At 41.9% G+C, this 13627-nt stretch overlaps 1 protein-coding gene across 3 annotated transcripts in view; it reads left to right on the top strand.

Moving 5' to 3' along the window:
• Positions 1–930: 930 nt before the first annotated feature.
• RAPGEF4 (Rap guanine nucleotide exchange factor 4) overlaps positions 931–13627 on the top strand; it is a 263351-nt gene continuing 250654 nt past the window's right edge. For all 3 annotated transcript variants that reach the window (XM_036319536.1, XM_036319537.1, XM_036319535.1), the window contains exon 1: positions 931–1109. In XM_036319536.1, coding sequence (XP_036175429.1) covers positions 1045–1109 — 65 coding nt within the window. In that variant the 5' untranslated portion in view covers positions 931–1044. The remainder of the gene's footprint in view (positions 1110–13627) is intronic.

Here is a 13627-nt window from a genome sequence, read left to right as displayed (position 1 = left end):
TGTCACAGCATAATTTGATTTTTGCGAGAGTGTAACCAAAAAACTTGTAGGCATTGCGTTTGTTGTGTACTCCGACCTGAGCCAGACAGTAGGCAAACATTCCCCACGCCCAGGCCTGGAGAGAATGGCATGTGGGGCCAACCATCCAAGTGAACAACCCACGTGCCTTGGGATCTTGGCCCCCAATCCCTGAACCTCAGTTCTGCTGCAGCCCTAATGCTCCCCCCTCTTTCATGTTTCTTTTCATGATGCAGGTGATGGAAGCCCAAGCTGGTCTAAGGTGCAAGGTCCCAGACCAGTTTGTCATCCCCTCAGACACCCCTGGGTACCATTCTGGCCCACCAGCCTCCCCTCCCAGCTTGCAGCCATGCCCATGCCCCCTCTGCAACCCATCCCAGTCCTTCCTCGCCCTTCGGGAGGAATTGTCGCCTGCATTCCACCTTAGAGACCACTGTGGGTGTGCCCATCCCAAGCCATAAGAGCCCTCCTCTCCATCCCTTCCTAAAGGGGAAACCCGAAAGGTGAGCGAGAACTCGCCAGCAAGTTTTGACAAGCTGCGGAGGAAGACTAATGGGTTTCTAAGGCAACGGAAAGGCAGCAGCCATTTTAGTGGCATTTGCTGGATGAAAAATATATAGACACTGACCGCCTTCCCCCCATCCGCCCCCTCCCCACACTCTTGGGGTTTTCTCTCTTTCCTGTTTCAGAGGCCCCGGGGCGAGGGGTGGGGCCCAGGTTCCCCGGAGCCGCAGCGGCCACCTGTCGCAGGTGTTCGACCACCAGGGTCGCGGCGGAGCGCCCTCCCGCGGCGCCCGGGACGCGGGGCTCCCCACCCCCGGGCGCCGCAGTGCAGTGCGGAGGGCGGGCGCCTGGGCCCTCCCCGTCCCCGCGTCCCGCCCCTCAGGCCCCCCCTCCCGCCGCCCGCAGGCCTGAGCGCCGCCACAGCCGCGCTGGTGGGAGGCGGGCCGGCCGGCAGCGGTCTGCACCGCGCGCGGAGGTAGAGCGAGCGCGGCCGCCGCCGCCGGGGACCTGCCGCTGCCCAACATGGTCGCTGCGCACGCTGCCCATTCCTCCTCCTCCGCCGAGTGGATCGCCTGCCTGGATAAAAGGTACCCGGGGAAGGGCCCCCACCGGCCGGGCTCTGCGGCGCTGCCCTGCCGAGCTCCCCGTGGGCGCAGCCGCCGGCGCCGCAGCCCGCAGCCCGCACCTGGCTCAGCCCCGCGGCGGGAGGAGGGGCCGGGGCGGGGGAGGGGCCGAGGGGCCGCATCCAGGATGCTGGGGGCACGCACCCCTGCTTGGGGGGCAGCCCCCGCACGAGGTTGTTCCGTGCGGTGGAGAGAATGCGGTGCAGTGCGGAGGGGGCGGGGGAGGGCGCCGGCCGCTCAGGTCCCCCCCCCCGCCCCCCGCCCTCCCTCCTCCCGCCCTCGCCCCCTCCCCCGCGGACTCCCGGCTCCGCTCTTGGGTGGGAGGGTATTCTCTCTGGGCACCGCCGGGCAGACCAGTAGATTCCTATCTTCTTCCAGCTGCTCAGACCACTGGGGTAAAGGTCATTTAAGTTTTAAGGCGGGGAGGGGGGAGGCAGGTGCAGAGTAACATTCTTTTTTGTTCTGGAAAGCGAAGTGTGAGGAGTCGGTGGAGCTGTCCAGTGCCTTCGAGCCCGCGCCTCTGCTCAAGGTCTGTGTTGGGAAGGTCACGCCGGAGACTGCTTTCGTCTCAGTACTTGCTCCGCGGGGAAAGCCCCTTCCTCTAAAAAAATTGGAACAATAAAGCATTGTAACTCCCGACGACAGCTCTGGGTCAGGAGTTGTTGCGTGTAACAGCGGACTGCGACTGTTCCCAGGCTCTGAGAGCACAATTTTCTGGTTGTTCACATTGTGGGTGTAGCAGTAAACATGACACATATATCAGCAATGACCCTGGTTACAAGGTGATGCCTCTGAACTTCTAAAAACTGAGCAAGAAATCGCGCAGAGTGGGCGGCCTCTGCATTTCCGAGTTGGATGCAGCAGGGCAGTGATTCATGTCTTGCAGCTGTCTGCATGGTATCTCTATTTGCATTTGTGTGAAATATTTTTTTGCTCTGCCATATTGTGAAATTTTTTTACAATTAGCAGATTCATAACCAGCTCAAACTTGAAAATCTGAAGTGTCACATACTCTGCATACTTCACTATTATAGGCCTTTGTTGAAAAAAATTAATTTGAGAACAGCTAACTGTGGCTCGTTTGAATAAATTAATATGTCTGAAAATAATTTTTACTTTCAGTTACCACACAGCAAGATTTTTTTTTTTGGAAGGCAGTGCCCTATTTATGTCTAAAATGATACGTACTAATATTAGAAGAGTTACATACAATAAATAGTAAGAGAATCGACGTGATGGTTAAATCATACAGAATTATGTAGAGGAACTAAAAGCATGTTTAAGAGAAGAGCCTGCCAATAGCATAAGTAATCTAAATTTAATAGTTTAGGAAAGATGAATTATAAAGGAAGAGAAAATCAAGCCTCCTGTACTTAACCTATAAATAATAGTACTTCCTCATGAGTGAATTTTTCAGATAATAGATGATATATTTCTCTTTGAAGAAATGCATGGCAGGCCATTTTTTGGAACAGTCAGTAATTCACTGGAAACCCTTTAGTCAATAAGTGCTTATGGCAAAATCATAGAGCAATACTAACACATTTGACTCTATCTTTCATAATGTGTATCTGCCTAAATGATTTTGTTTGGAGTGGATTTTTAGAGCATTGTGCCACAATCTAATACCACCATTCATAATGGGGAGGGGGGGGGGAGGCTACCAGAGGGAAAAGAAAGCCAGCCCTCCACACACACTGAGCTTAGCATTCGTGGAGTGTGGGAGAGTGGACAAATCGATGTTTTAAGGTTGTTAGGCTCAGAGCTGTCACCAGCTCTGATCTTGGACATGCCACTTTCATTTACTGAAGTGTCTGAGAAATGCGGATAGGGCTGTCTGTCTTACTAAGGATTAGTGGATCCAATGGGGAAAAAATGGTGGAAGTTCTTTGAAAACTGTTAGGTACCATTGAATTTTCTGCAGCATTGATGGTGGAATTCCTTTGAAGAAGGGTTTAGGACTGGCAATCTCATTGTCAGAGCGCCTTATTTTGCCATTGCATTTTTACTTAGATTGTTAATTTTTTTAGGGGAGAAGGAAGATTAAGGGTGCTGATGGAAGTGGGCTGGGAAAGTCCCTGAAATTACTTCTTAGTGGCACACCGCCCTCAGTATTTCTGGGAAATGCAATCTTGATACCCTAGTCCAGGAAGTGCATTGGGCATTGGGGATGCAAGAAAAGAAATAAGGCAGTTACTCATTCAGTTGTGTATAGGGGTGCGGGTCGGGGTGGGACAGCTACATAAACAACTAACCACAATTCAATGGTAAGTGCTTTAATGGAGATGTATGAAGTGCTTTGGGAATGTCGAGGAGAGATTTGGCAGCTCTGCCAGTGATGCTTCCCACAGGTGCTGCCTGGACCTTGGAGGTTGAGGGGACTTTTATCAGGCAGAGAATTTGGGGAGGGCAGGCCAGGCAGAGGGGGCAATGTGAACAAAGCCACTCAGGAGTGGCCTGTACATACACTGATTTCTTTCCAACCACAAATTCCTCTTGTGACCTAGTCTAGGGCATAGGAAAACATGCTCTATTTCTCTCAAACTTTTGATTACGTATATTTTCAGGCATACACACTCAAAAAAGAGGGAGTGTATATTGAATTCCTCTGTACTACTTAGGATAGGATGCTAGGACCTTTTCCATAGCTGGGACATGTGGTGTAGATATATGCACCATGCAAGCAGGTACTGTTGGTGGTGGCCAGAAAAAGAGGGCCCAGGGGGTGGAAATAAAAAGGGGAGTTATAGTAGAAAGTCTGCTGGAGTAAAGAAGTATGCAAGAAAGGTGAGACAAATAAAACAAGGAAAATGAAGCCTTAGAAATATTTGTTAGGCATGCCTACAAAGTTATTATAGACAGGAAAATACTTTATGAACTAGCATGTCAGAGAAGGGAGTGAAGAAAGAAAATCCAAAGCTTCTTATGTGTCAGGCATCTAAGTTCTTGGACTACGATGGTACTGAGGAGGTGAGAGTATACAAATATTAATCTTAAAATCAGAAAGGTGTTGACAAATTGGATAAAATGACATTGGAGAAAGTCTCAGCAGAAACATGTTAAAGCAAAATGAACTTACCACTGTCTCATAGATCTTACAATATTTTTCCGAGCAGGGATAGTAACTAGGAATGAATAGCATAGTATCCACTATTTGGGATTAAAAATATGTAAAATGTCTTTTTTTTTTTAAACCTGTGCTGACCATTGTTTAATTTTAGTGAAAATATTTTTTATCATAAGATTTTAAGTTTGCCACCAGTGAATTTAAGAAGCATTAATAAGTCAAAATTCTCAAGGTTGATATGGGAGTATTATGAAGGGACCACACATATTAAGATATGTATAGTGAATCATCGCTAGTATCATCTATGCATGGCTGTGGAGCAGGAGTTGGCAAACTATGTCCTGTGGGCCAGATCAGACAGTGTCTCTGGAGCTAAGAATGCTTTTTACATTTTTGAATGGTTGGAAATAAAATCAGATTGATATTTCATGATCCATGAAATTCAAACTTCAACACAGCCACACTCATTTGGTTCTGTATTGTCTACAGCTGCTTTCATGCTGCAGTGGTAGGGTTGAGTAGCTGCAACCAATGGAGACTGGCCCACAGAATTTAAAGTGCTTACTTATGTGGATCTTTGAAGAAAAAGTTTTGTTATCCCCTGTTATAGATAAAAAAATCTTGCTGAGTGATTGAAAGAGGAACCACTGGAGATTGTCTTTGTCTAGGAAGTTCACAGTATTTGGCTTCTTGTTCTTCAGGTAGAAGCATAGATTGGAGGGAGGTCCTCACTTGATTAGCTTATGTGAAGACCACTAGTGATCACAGGCCTAAGCAAAAAATGAAGTTAACACGGCATGGAAATGTATAAAAGGTTGACATTTTTCAAAACAGCTAAGGAATTTAAAAATGTATTCCTATTTCATTTTTAAAATGCCTCTAACCTAGTGTTGTTGCATCTGACTCAATCCCCAAATAGTTGAGTTAGCTATTTTTGATGTGATTGAATGAAAGTCAAAGAAATCAAGGGACAAATGTGTTAAAAAACAAAATGCTTTGTCGCAGACGTGGTGAGAGAGGATGACTCAGATATCAAAGAAGCATCGGACACAGTCCCAGCCTTGAGGAATAGAGAAGATCAAAGAAGCACGCAGAGCAGAAGGAAGGCTGGTGTCTACCCAGGGAGGTCCCAAGGGATGGCATTACCTTGGTGAATTCTCAGGGTTCAGGGCTGGTCTTACAATCTCAGAATCCTGATTTGTCAGCACATCAAGAATTAATTCATTATTCAGATACAGATACACAGGCACTAAACTCTCGGAGACTGTAAAAACAGAAAGACAGTTCATGAATTTGAAAATAACATCAGAGAAGTGAACACACATTATTTGTTTGGCTAATGTATTTCTTCTCTAGGCAAGATGGATGGGAAACCCAATTATTATGAGAAGTCAGTGTTGTGCATTTACAATGAGAAGCAAAGCTGCCAGATCAGGACACTTACAACTTCTGGCCAGCTCATTCTTTTCCTAGAGCGACAGAGCTCAGGAGTTGAATTATAATCAGAAGATAGTTCTGGGAATCCTTCAGGATGGCTTGGCTGCCACCTCTTCCAATTAGATTGCCATGGCATGTACTCACATAGCACACTTTCCCCAAACATTGTAATAACATGTCAGACTCCACTGCAAATTGCTGGTTTACTTTTTGCATCATTTGATGTTAGTCTCTGTATTTCATTCATCATTTTATTTCCAGCTTCAGTGCAGAGCCCTGACTGTAGAAGGTGCTTATGGGATCAGGGTGAGAGGGCCAAGTGCATCCTTCCCCTCAGGGATGGGGGCATCGGTGACTTTGTAGGCAGGTCTTTTCACTGTTCCCCTTTGCCTCGGAAAAGGCTTAGATGGCACCATCAACATCTGCCTCTGTTGCTCCTTCCGAGTTTCCTTGGCGGACGTGAAGACTTTTTTTTTTTTTTAAATGACATTGCACAGCTCTTGTCTAATCTATTATTAAAAATACGTTTAGCCCTGGCTGGTTTGGCGCAGTGGATAGAGTGCCGGCCTGCGGACTGAAGGGTCTGGGTTTGATTCCGGTCAAGGCATGTACCTTGGTTGCAAGCTCCCGGCCCTGGTTGGGAGCATGCCGGAGGCAACCAATCGATGTGTCTCTCTCACATCGGTGTTTCTCTCTGTCTCTCCCTCTCCTTTCCACTCTCTCTAAAAATCAATGGAAAAAATATCTTCGAGTGAGGATTAAAAAACAAAACAACTTTTATTACAGAAAATTTCAAAATGTACAAAAATAGAGAACAGTATGATAATTCTGTTGTACCTTTCCCTTCCCCCTCCAGTAATCATCAACTCAGCCAATCTTGTTTTATTTATATCCCATTCACCCTTTCTGCCTTCAGGATCATTTTTAAAAAAATATATTTTATTGATTTTTTACAGAGAGGAAGGGAGAAGGATAGAGAGTTAGAAACATCAAGCAGCTGCCTCCTGCACACCCCCTACTGGGGATGTGCCCGCAACCAAGGTACATGCCCTTGACTGGAATCGAACCTGGGACCCTTGAGTCCGCAGGCTGACGCTCTATCCACTGAGCCATACCGGTTAGGGCCTTCAGGATCATTTTGGTGCTAATCACAGCCATAGTATTATTTCATTTATCTTTAAATATTCCCATATATAGTATATCTCTAAAAGATAAGGACTCTTTATAAAGAAAGCAATATCATTTTCACACATTAAAATCTTGACATTAGTTTCCTAATATAATCAAATATCCAGTCAGTGTTCAAATTTCTCCATTTATCTCATAACTTTTTCTTTTCTTTTTAAAATTTTTAATTGATTTAAGAGAGAGAGAGAGAGAGAGAGAGAGAGAGAGAGAGAGAGAGAGAGATGTGAGAGAGGGTCAGCGATGAGCTGCCCTTGCATGTGCCCACTGGATTGAACCTACAACGTGGGTTATGTGCCTAGACCAGGAATTGAACCAGAAACCTTTCAGTGTATGGGAAAACACTTCAACCAACGAAGCCACACCAGCCAGGGATCATAAATTTTTATTTTCTGTAGTTTGTTTGTATCAGGATTCAAATAAGTTTTTGAAATGTCTAGGTTCTCCTTCATCTCTCTCCTTATAATAAATTTGTGGAAGAAACAGGTATTACAGTCTGAATTTTAATTATACCCCATGGTGTCTTTTAATATGTCCCTTTGTTGCCCATATTTTCTGTAAATTGATATTTGGATTTAAAGCTTGATCAGATTTAGATATGATTTCTGGGGCAACAGTACTTCACATAAGTGTTGCATACTTCCATCATGAGGCACATAACATCAAGCGATCTCTTTTTGTGATGTTAGCAATATTTTTAAAGTTTGATGCTTGGCGACTATCTTATTTGCAACTTCTTGGGGGACATCACATTGTAGCCCCAAATACATGGGAGCAGGTAGCATATATTTGAGGAGCAATTAGAAGACAACACAAACTAATAAGTAATCAAAGTTAAATCCTGTGGTGCTGACTCTACCTGCCCTAGGATTTTGGGAAAGGAACGTTTCAGCCGGAGCTGGACTCCCTCAGTGGAGGTACATGGAGGATGGTGCCTCTGGAGCCGTGGGCCTGAGAGAGGCTGCCTGGTCCACCACACCCTTGGCCCTGCAGCCTGGTCTCCCGAACACAGCCTCAGATCCTGAAGGACTCATCAGAGGAAGAGTAGTACACAGCAAAGCAGATTCTGCCTCCTTGTCTTAGGTTGGGTTTCCTCAAATGGACCTCTGGCCCCTCTAACGAGGTGGCGGGGACTGGCAGATCCCTTTCAGTTCCAATGTCCTATGAATTGTAAGATTTCATAGCTGCTTTTTCTCCTGGACCACCTTCCCAACTTCAGGGCAGCTAGTTTTTGCTTAGTCAGATTTAAGCCCGTCTTCATGCATCCTGGAAGTGGCAGTGAAGAAAGGGCTTTTCCTTCAGTACTTCAATTCACAGATGGAGAGGGAGAGCAGAGACCACCTTAGGAGTACTGAGAGATGGAGGAAAAAGAGAGGATGGAAATTACTGGGTGGGGAGGGGGGCAGAGAGAGACCCAGTCAGACGCAAGGGAGTGCACTAACTGGTTGGAGTGGAGGCACCTGGGCACCGTGTTTACTTCCCCTGCACAAAAAGGTAAAGTGCTGTTACTTCCCTTTATTCTCTTCACACGTGTTCTTTCTTGGAGCATCCATCCATTTCCTTTGCTTTAATTATGCAGATTACTTATATTCTGTATCCTTGGTTTATCTCCTAGACCATAGGCATTTTTGTCTCCTGTTGTATATTCCCACATCAACATCCCATTAATATTCTGGGGCAAACTTCACCTATCTTTGCTATAGAGGTTGGAAAAACAAAATACTCATCTTCCCAGACTCTCTTGAGGGTAGGTGTCAATGTGACACAATTCTGGCTAATGAGATATGTCAAAAGTCCACTAGGGGCTTCTAGGAAAGTTCTTGCTTTACTAATGAATGACACATGTATTCTTCTCTTGTTTCTGCTTGGAATTGCAACCTAAAGCTTGGGCCTATGGCAACCAAATTGTCATCCCAGGAGGAAGGACCAGAAGAAACACAGACTTCAGTTCTGACTTGGTTCAGCTGCTGAATTTTAGATCAGTAGTTGCCTAACTTGAGATTTTTTGTTTTGTGGAGGCAAAAACACACTCTATTTCTAGAAACTACTGTTTGCTAGGCGCTCTATCATTTGCTCTCAAAACTTTCTGTAACCTAACAAGTTGATTGATACTCAACTTGTCTAAATCTGGCTTTACCTTTCTTAACATTCCTCTTTATTAGTTTCTCTTCCTTACTTTCTTATTTTATTAATGACACTAGTAGTCTCATTCTCAAAACTTTGATATTACCTGTGTCCTCCTGTCCTATGTTTATGTTTATACCTAACCAGTCACCAATTCTTCTATTGGCCATTATATTTTACTGCTTTATTTCAGGGCCTTATACATCTGGACCTGGATCTTTTCATTGTTTCCTGCTTCCAATCTGGAAGACATGATGTTTTCAAATCAGCTTTGTTTTTGGGTCAGTCAGACCTGGATTCAAATTCTGTTATCTCTACTGTTAGCCATGTGATCTTAGTGAAGTTATTAATTTTTCTGAGCCTCTATTTCCAAATTATCAAATGAGGCTCCAAAGACCTACAGTAATGGCTGTGTTTGTGGGCTAATGCAAGTATAGTTGCATGATGTTGTCTAAGTAGACTGCATATTATGGGGGTTAAGATTTTGGGAGCCAAACTGTGTTGGTTCAAATTCCAGTTTTGATTTTATTAATGGTGTAACTTTAGGCAAGTTATTTAGTTCTTATAGTTGCTTTGTAAATTTATCAGGATTTTTTATATAGACAATCTTGTTGTCTGTGAATACTGGCAGTTTTATATATTCTTTCAGATCTTTGTCTTTTATTATTTATTTTTCTGGCTTTATTTCACTGGCTAGAATTTCCAGGACAAAGTTGAACAGAAGGGTTGAGAATGGACTTCCTTGAATCAGGAAACATTTTTCCCCTCTATTTTTTTCTTTCCTTTGCTTTTAAAAGAGCTGTGTAATGTTGATGCTATTTTAAAAAATGTTTTGTAGATATCATCTGGCTAGAAATATTCTTTGTAGGAAGTTTTTTTTATGACAAATTCAATCTCTAATAGAGAGAGGACTACCCAGATTTTCTATTTCTTCTTGTGTCAGTTTTGACAAGTTGTCTTAAGGAGTTTGTCCATTTCATCTAAGTTTTCAAATTTGTTGGCATAGAGTTGTTCATAGTATTCCCTATTATCCTTTTAATGTCTTCAGAATATATAGTTATGTTCTACTTTATACCACATATTAGTAATTTGTGTCTACTCTGTTTTCTTGAACAGTCTTGCTTGGAGTTTCTCAATTTGTTAATCTTTGAAAAGAACCATTTTTTTTCATTGATTTTCTTTATTGTTTGAGATTTCATTGATTTTTGCTACCCCATCCCCCACTTTATTTGATTTACTTTGGGTTTAACTTGCTCTTTTTTTTTGGCTTCTTAAAATGGAAATCTAGATAATTAAAATTTTTCTCTTTTCTAATATGAGTATTAATACTATGATTTCTCTGGGTCAGCACAAAGAAGGAAGCACAGTTATTTCAGTAGTCAGTGTTGACAAAAATATGCACCCAGTTTTGCAAGAAAAGAACAATCAATCAAGCCAATACTGGGACCTATTAATCTCCTCAACTTCATGGAAGATACTGTGCAATGTGATGAACAATATCTCAATGGGTTTCATAGGACTCTCAATATATCTTGATAGCTTAATGCCAAAGGGACATTAAAGGAGCAAGGGGGCCAGTATAATAGACAGCTTTCTGATGGTCTGATTTAATCCCAGGATATATTTTAGGAGTCAGTGGATTATTTCTCTTTCAAGAAATCCTCCATAAGTATTTTTTTCCACATCAGAGCTATTGCTAAGTATTAAAACTGGGCAACAAGGACTTTGAAGTAATATTTCCCAATAGATCCCTGGAGTGCTGCTATTTCTGTGTTGTTGGTTAAAATAAACTGGCAAACAAAATAGATCCGGAGACACTGAAGCATGCAGCAGACTGACATATTTCAGAGGGAAGTGGAGGGGGCAGGAATAGACTAACAAAAGAATTTATATGTATATATACATAACCCATGGACAGACAATACTGTGGTGAAGGCCTGGGGAGAGGGCAGGAGTAGGGTGGAGAGGGCCAATGGGAGGGAAAGAGGACATCTTTTTGTAATACTTTCAACAATCAAGATAAATAAATAAAAATAGACCAAAGATCTGAATATAAGAGCTAAAACTGTAAAATTCTTAGAAGGAAATAAAGGCATATGTTTTAGTGACCTTGAAATTAGACAAAGATTTCTTAGGTATATAAATCTCAAGCCACCAAAAGTACATTAAATAAATAAATTTGACTTCATCAAAATTCAAAACATTTTTGTTTCAGAAAAGGATACTATCAAGAAAGTAAAAAGATAACCTATAGAATGAGAGAAAATATTTGCAAATTATATAGCTGATATGAGTTTAGTATCCAGAATGTATAAAGAACCATTAGAACTCAACAATTAAAAACCAAGAGAGAAACAATTAAAAAATATTCTAAGTATTTGAACAGACATTTCTTCAAAGACACACAAATGCCAATGAGCACAGGAAAAGATGCCCAACATCATTAGTCATTAGAAAACTACCATGAGATACACTTCACATCCTGTAGGATGGCTATAATAAATAAACACCAAGTGTTATAAAACAGAAAATAACAATGTTGGGATGATGTAGAAAAATTGGAACCCTCACACACTGCTGGAAGAAATATAAAATGCGACATACAGTCTCATATAGAAAACAGTTTGGCAGTTTCTCAAAAAGTTAAACGTAGAGTAACCAACTGACCCAGCAATTCCATTCATTCCTTGATATATATTTAAAAGATATGAAAACATACAGTCACATAAAAACTTGTATATGAATGTTTATAGCAGCATTATTCAAATGATAACCAGAAAGTAGAAACAACTGAAATATCCATAAACTGATGAATAAACAAACAAATGTGGTGTATCCATACAAATAAATATTCAGCCATTAAAAGGAATGAAGTACTAATACATGCTACAACATGGATGAACCCTGAAAACATGCTAAGTGAAAGAAGTCTGACACAGAAGGTCACATATTGTATGATTTCACTTATGTGAAATGTCCCAAACAGGCAAATTTAGTGAGCAAGTATATTAATAGTTTCCAGGGATGGAAGAAAGTAAAATGGTGAATGACTACTAATGGGTATGGGATTTCTTTGGGGAGTGATGAGAATGTTCTGAAATTAGTGATAGTGATAGTTGCACAACTTTGTGAATATACAAAGAAACACTGAATTTTATACTTTAAAATGATAAATTGTATGGTGTGTGAAACATATCTCAATAAAAAACGAGCAGGAAAAAAAAAGAGTCATATGACTTTGGACTTAGCTTAACTGGGGGAAAACTACACCCTCACTTGATAGCCCGGGAGAGATGTATGTCTTAATGGTGGTCTAGCCCTACTTTGTGAGGATGTGGGGGGCAAGGTTTATCCTCAAGGGGTAATGATGGTGCCACTCTGACAAATGGTGGTCAAGAGTCCACAGGTTATGTGACAGAGTATGGCCCCTATGATTGTTACCAAGGAAACCAAGGGACTTGTGTTAATTGCACTGAAACATTAAAATGCCTATCTTTGTGTAACATAATTTTCTGAAAATCTTTTCATAGAATAAAATTGTAAGATGTAAGCATATCAAATAGGATGATTTGTGCTATAGGAGTATAAAAATTGGTTAAAAGTTCAAGAACCTCTGTTTTATTTAAATAAATGGGGGAATAATTTTTAAAGGCCCTAGAAACGCTTGTTAGAGATGTTGAAAACAAATACAAAAGACCTTTGATGGGAAGCAGACATTACTTGGAACTTAATAATTTGATTCTTGATATTGTGTGTGAAATTGCAATTCTGCTTAAATGTCTTATCTAGTATTCAGGCTTTGACAATTTTCTTCTTCTAGTCGTTGATGGGCTACTTATTGAACATGTTGCAGAAAAAGTTGAGTTCTTGAATTTTACTTGTTTTCTTTATCAACTCTTTAAACAAACCTTTGGGATATAAGGAAGTCCTGTCTTCTGTGTCCTTTGTCACCCCTGTCCTGTTTCCCTCTTCCTGTCTCATGTTCTTTTCCTCCTTTCTCAGCCCAAATGTGCTGTGGGAAAAGGATATGATCTTAACATCTACTTTTCACCAGTTCCTTCATTCAGAGATTTTACACTCTGTTTTGCATGTGCCAGATGTGCTTTCTGGGCATAGGTTAGTGAAAAGAGTTGTCAGGTCCCTTGGACTCATGAATTTAAATACTAGTTGGGAAGACATGCATTATTTCAGTTAGTCGTTCAAAAAACTATTTATTAGGTAACTAGTGGGTGTTGGATACTGTTCCAGGTGGCAAGGAATATGGTGGTAAACAAAACAGGAAAAGTTAGGTGGTAATGAATACTATGAGGCCCAAGGTAAGAGGATTTGGAGTGATGGAGTACGGGGACAGACAAGTCTGTGCTACAATGGCCAAGAGTGATTTTGGAGAAGGTGGGCAGGCCTTTCTTCAGAAGTAACATTCGATCAAAGACCTTGAATTAACTGAGAGGCCACCCAATATGAATTTAAATCAGTGTTATCCATGCTTTGCTAAGTAGTTTTTTTAGAGAACAAGTGTTGGGCTAGTGCCTGCTATGAGGACACAGGCTGAATAAATATGGCACCACCGTTTTTTCTTTGGTAACAAGGCCTTATTGGGAGCAAGTGCCCAGGATATATTATTGCTTTTGTGGAGGTAGTAGACAAAGGTAATTTCAGAAAACAGTTG

This window comes from Myotis myotis, unplaced genomic scaffold, assembly GCF_014108235.1.
Source record: "Myotis myotis isolate mMyoMyo1 unplaced genomic scaffold, mMyoMyo1.p scaffold_m19_p_8, whole genome shotgun sequence".
NCBI classification, from domain to species: Eukaryota; Metazoa; Chordata; class Mammalia; order Chiroptera; family Vespertilionidae; genus Myotis; species Myotis myotis.
The sequence above is the reverse complement of the archived record's forward strand: the minus strand, read 5'-3'. Positions and strand labels throughout refer to the sequence as shown.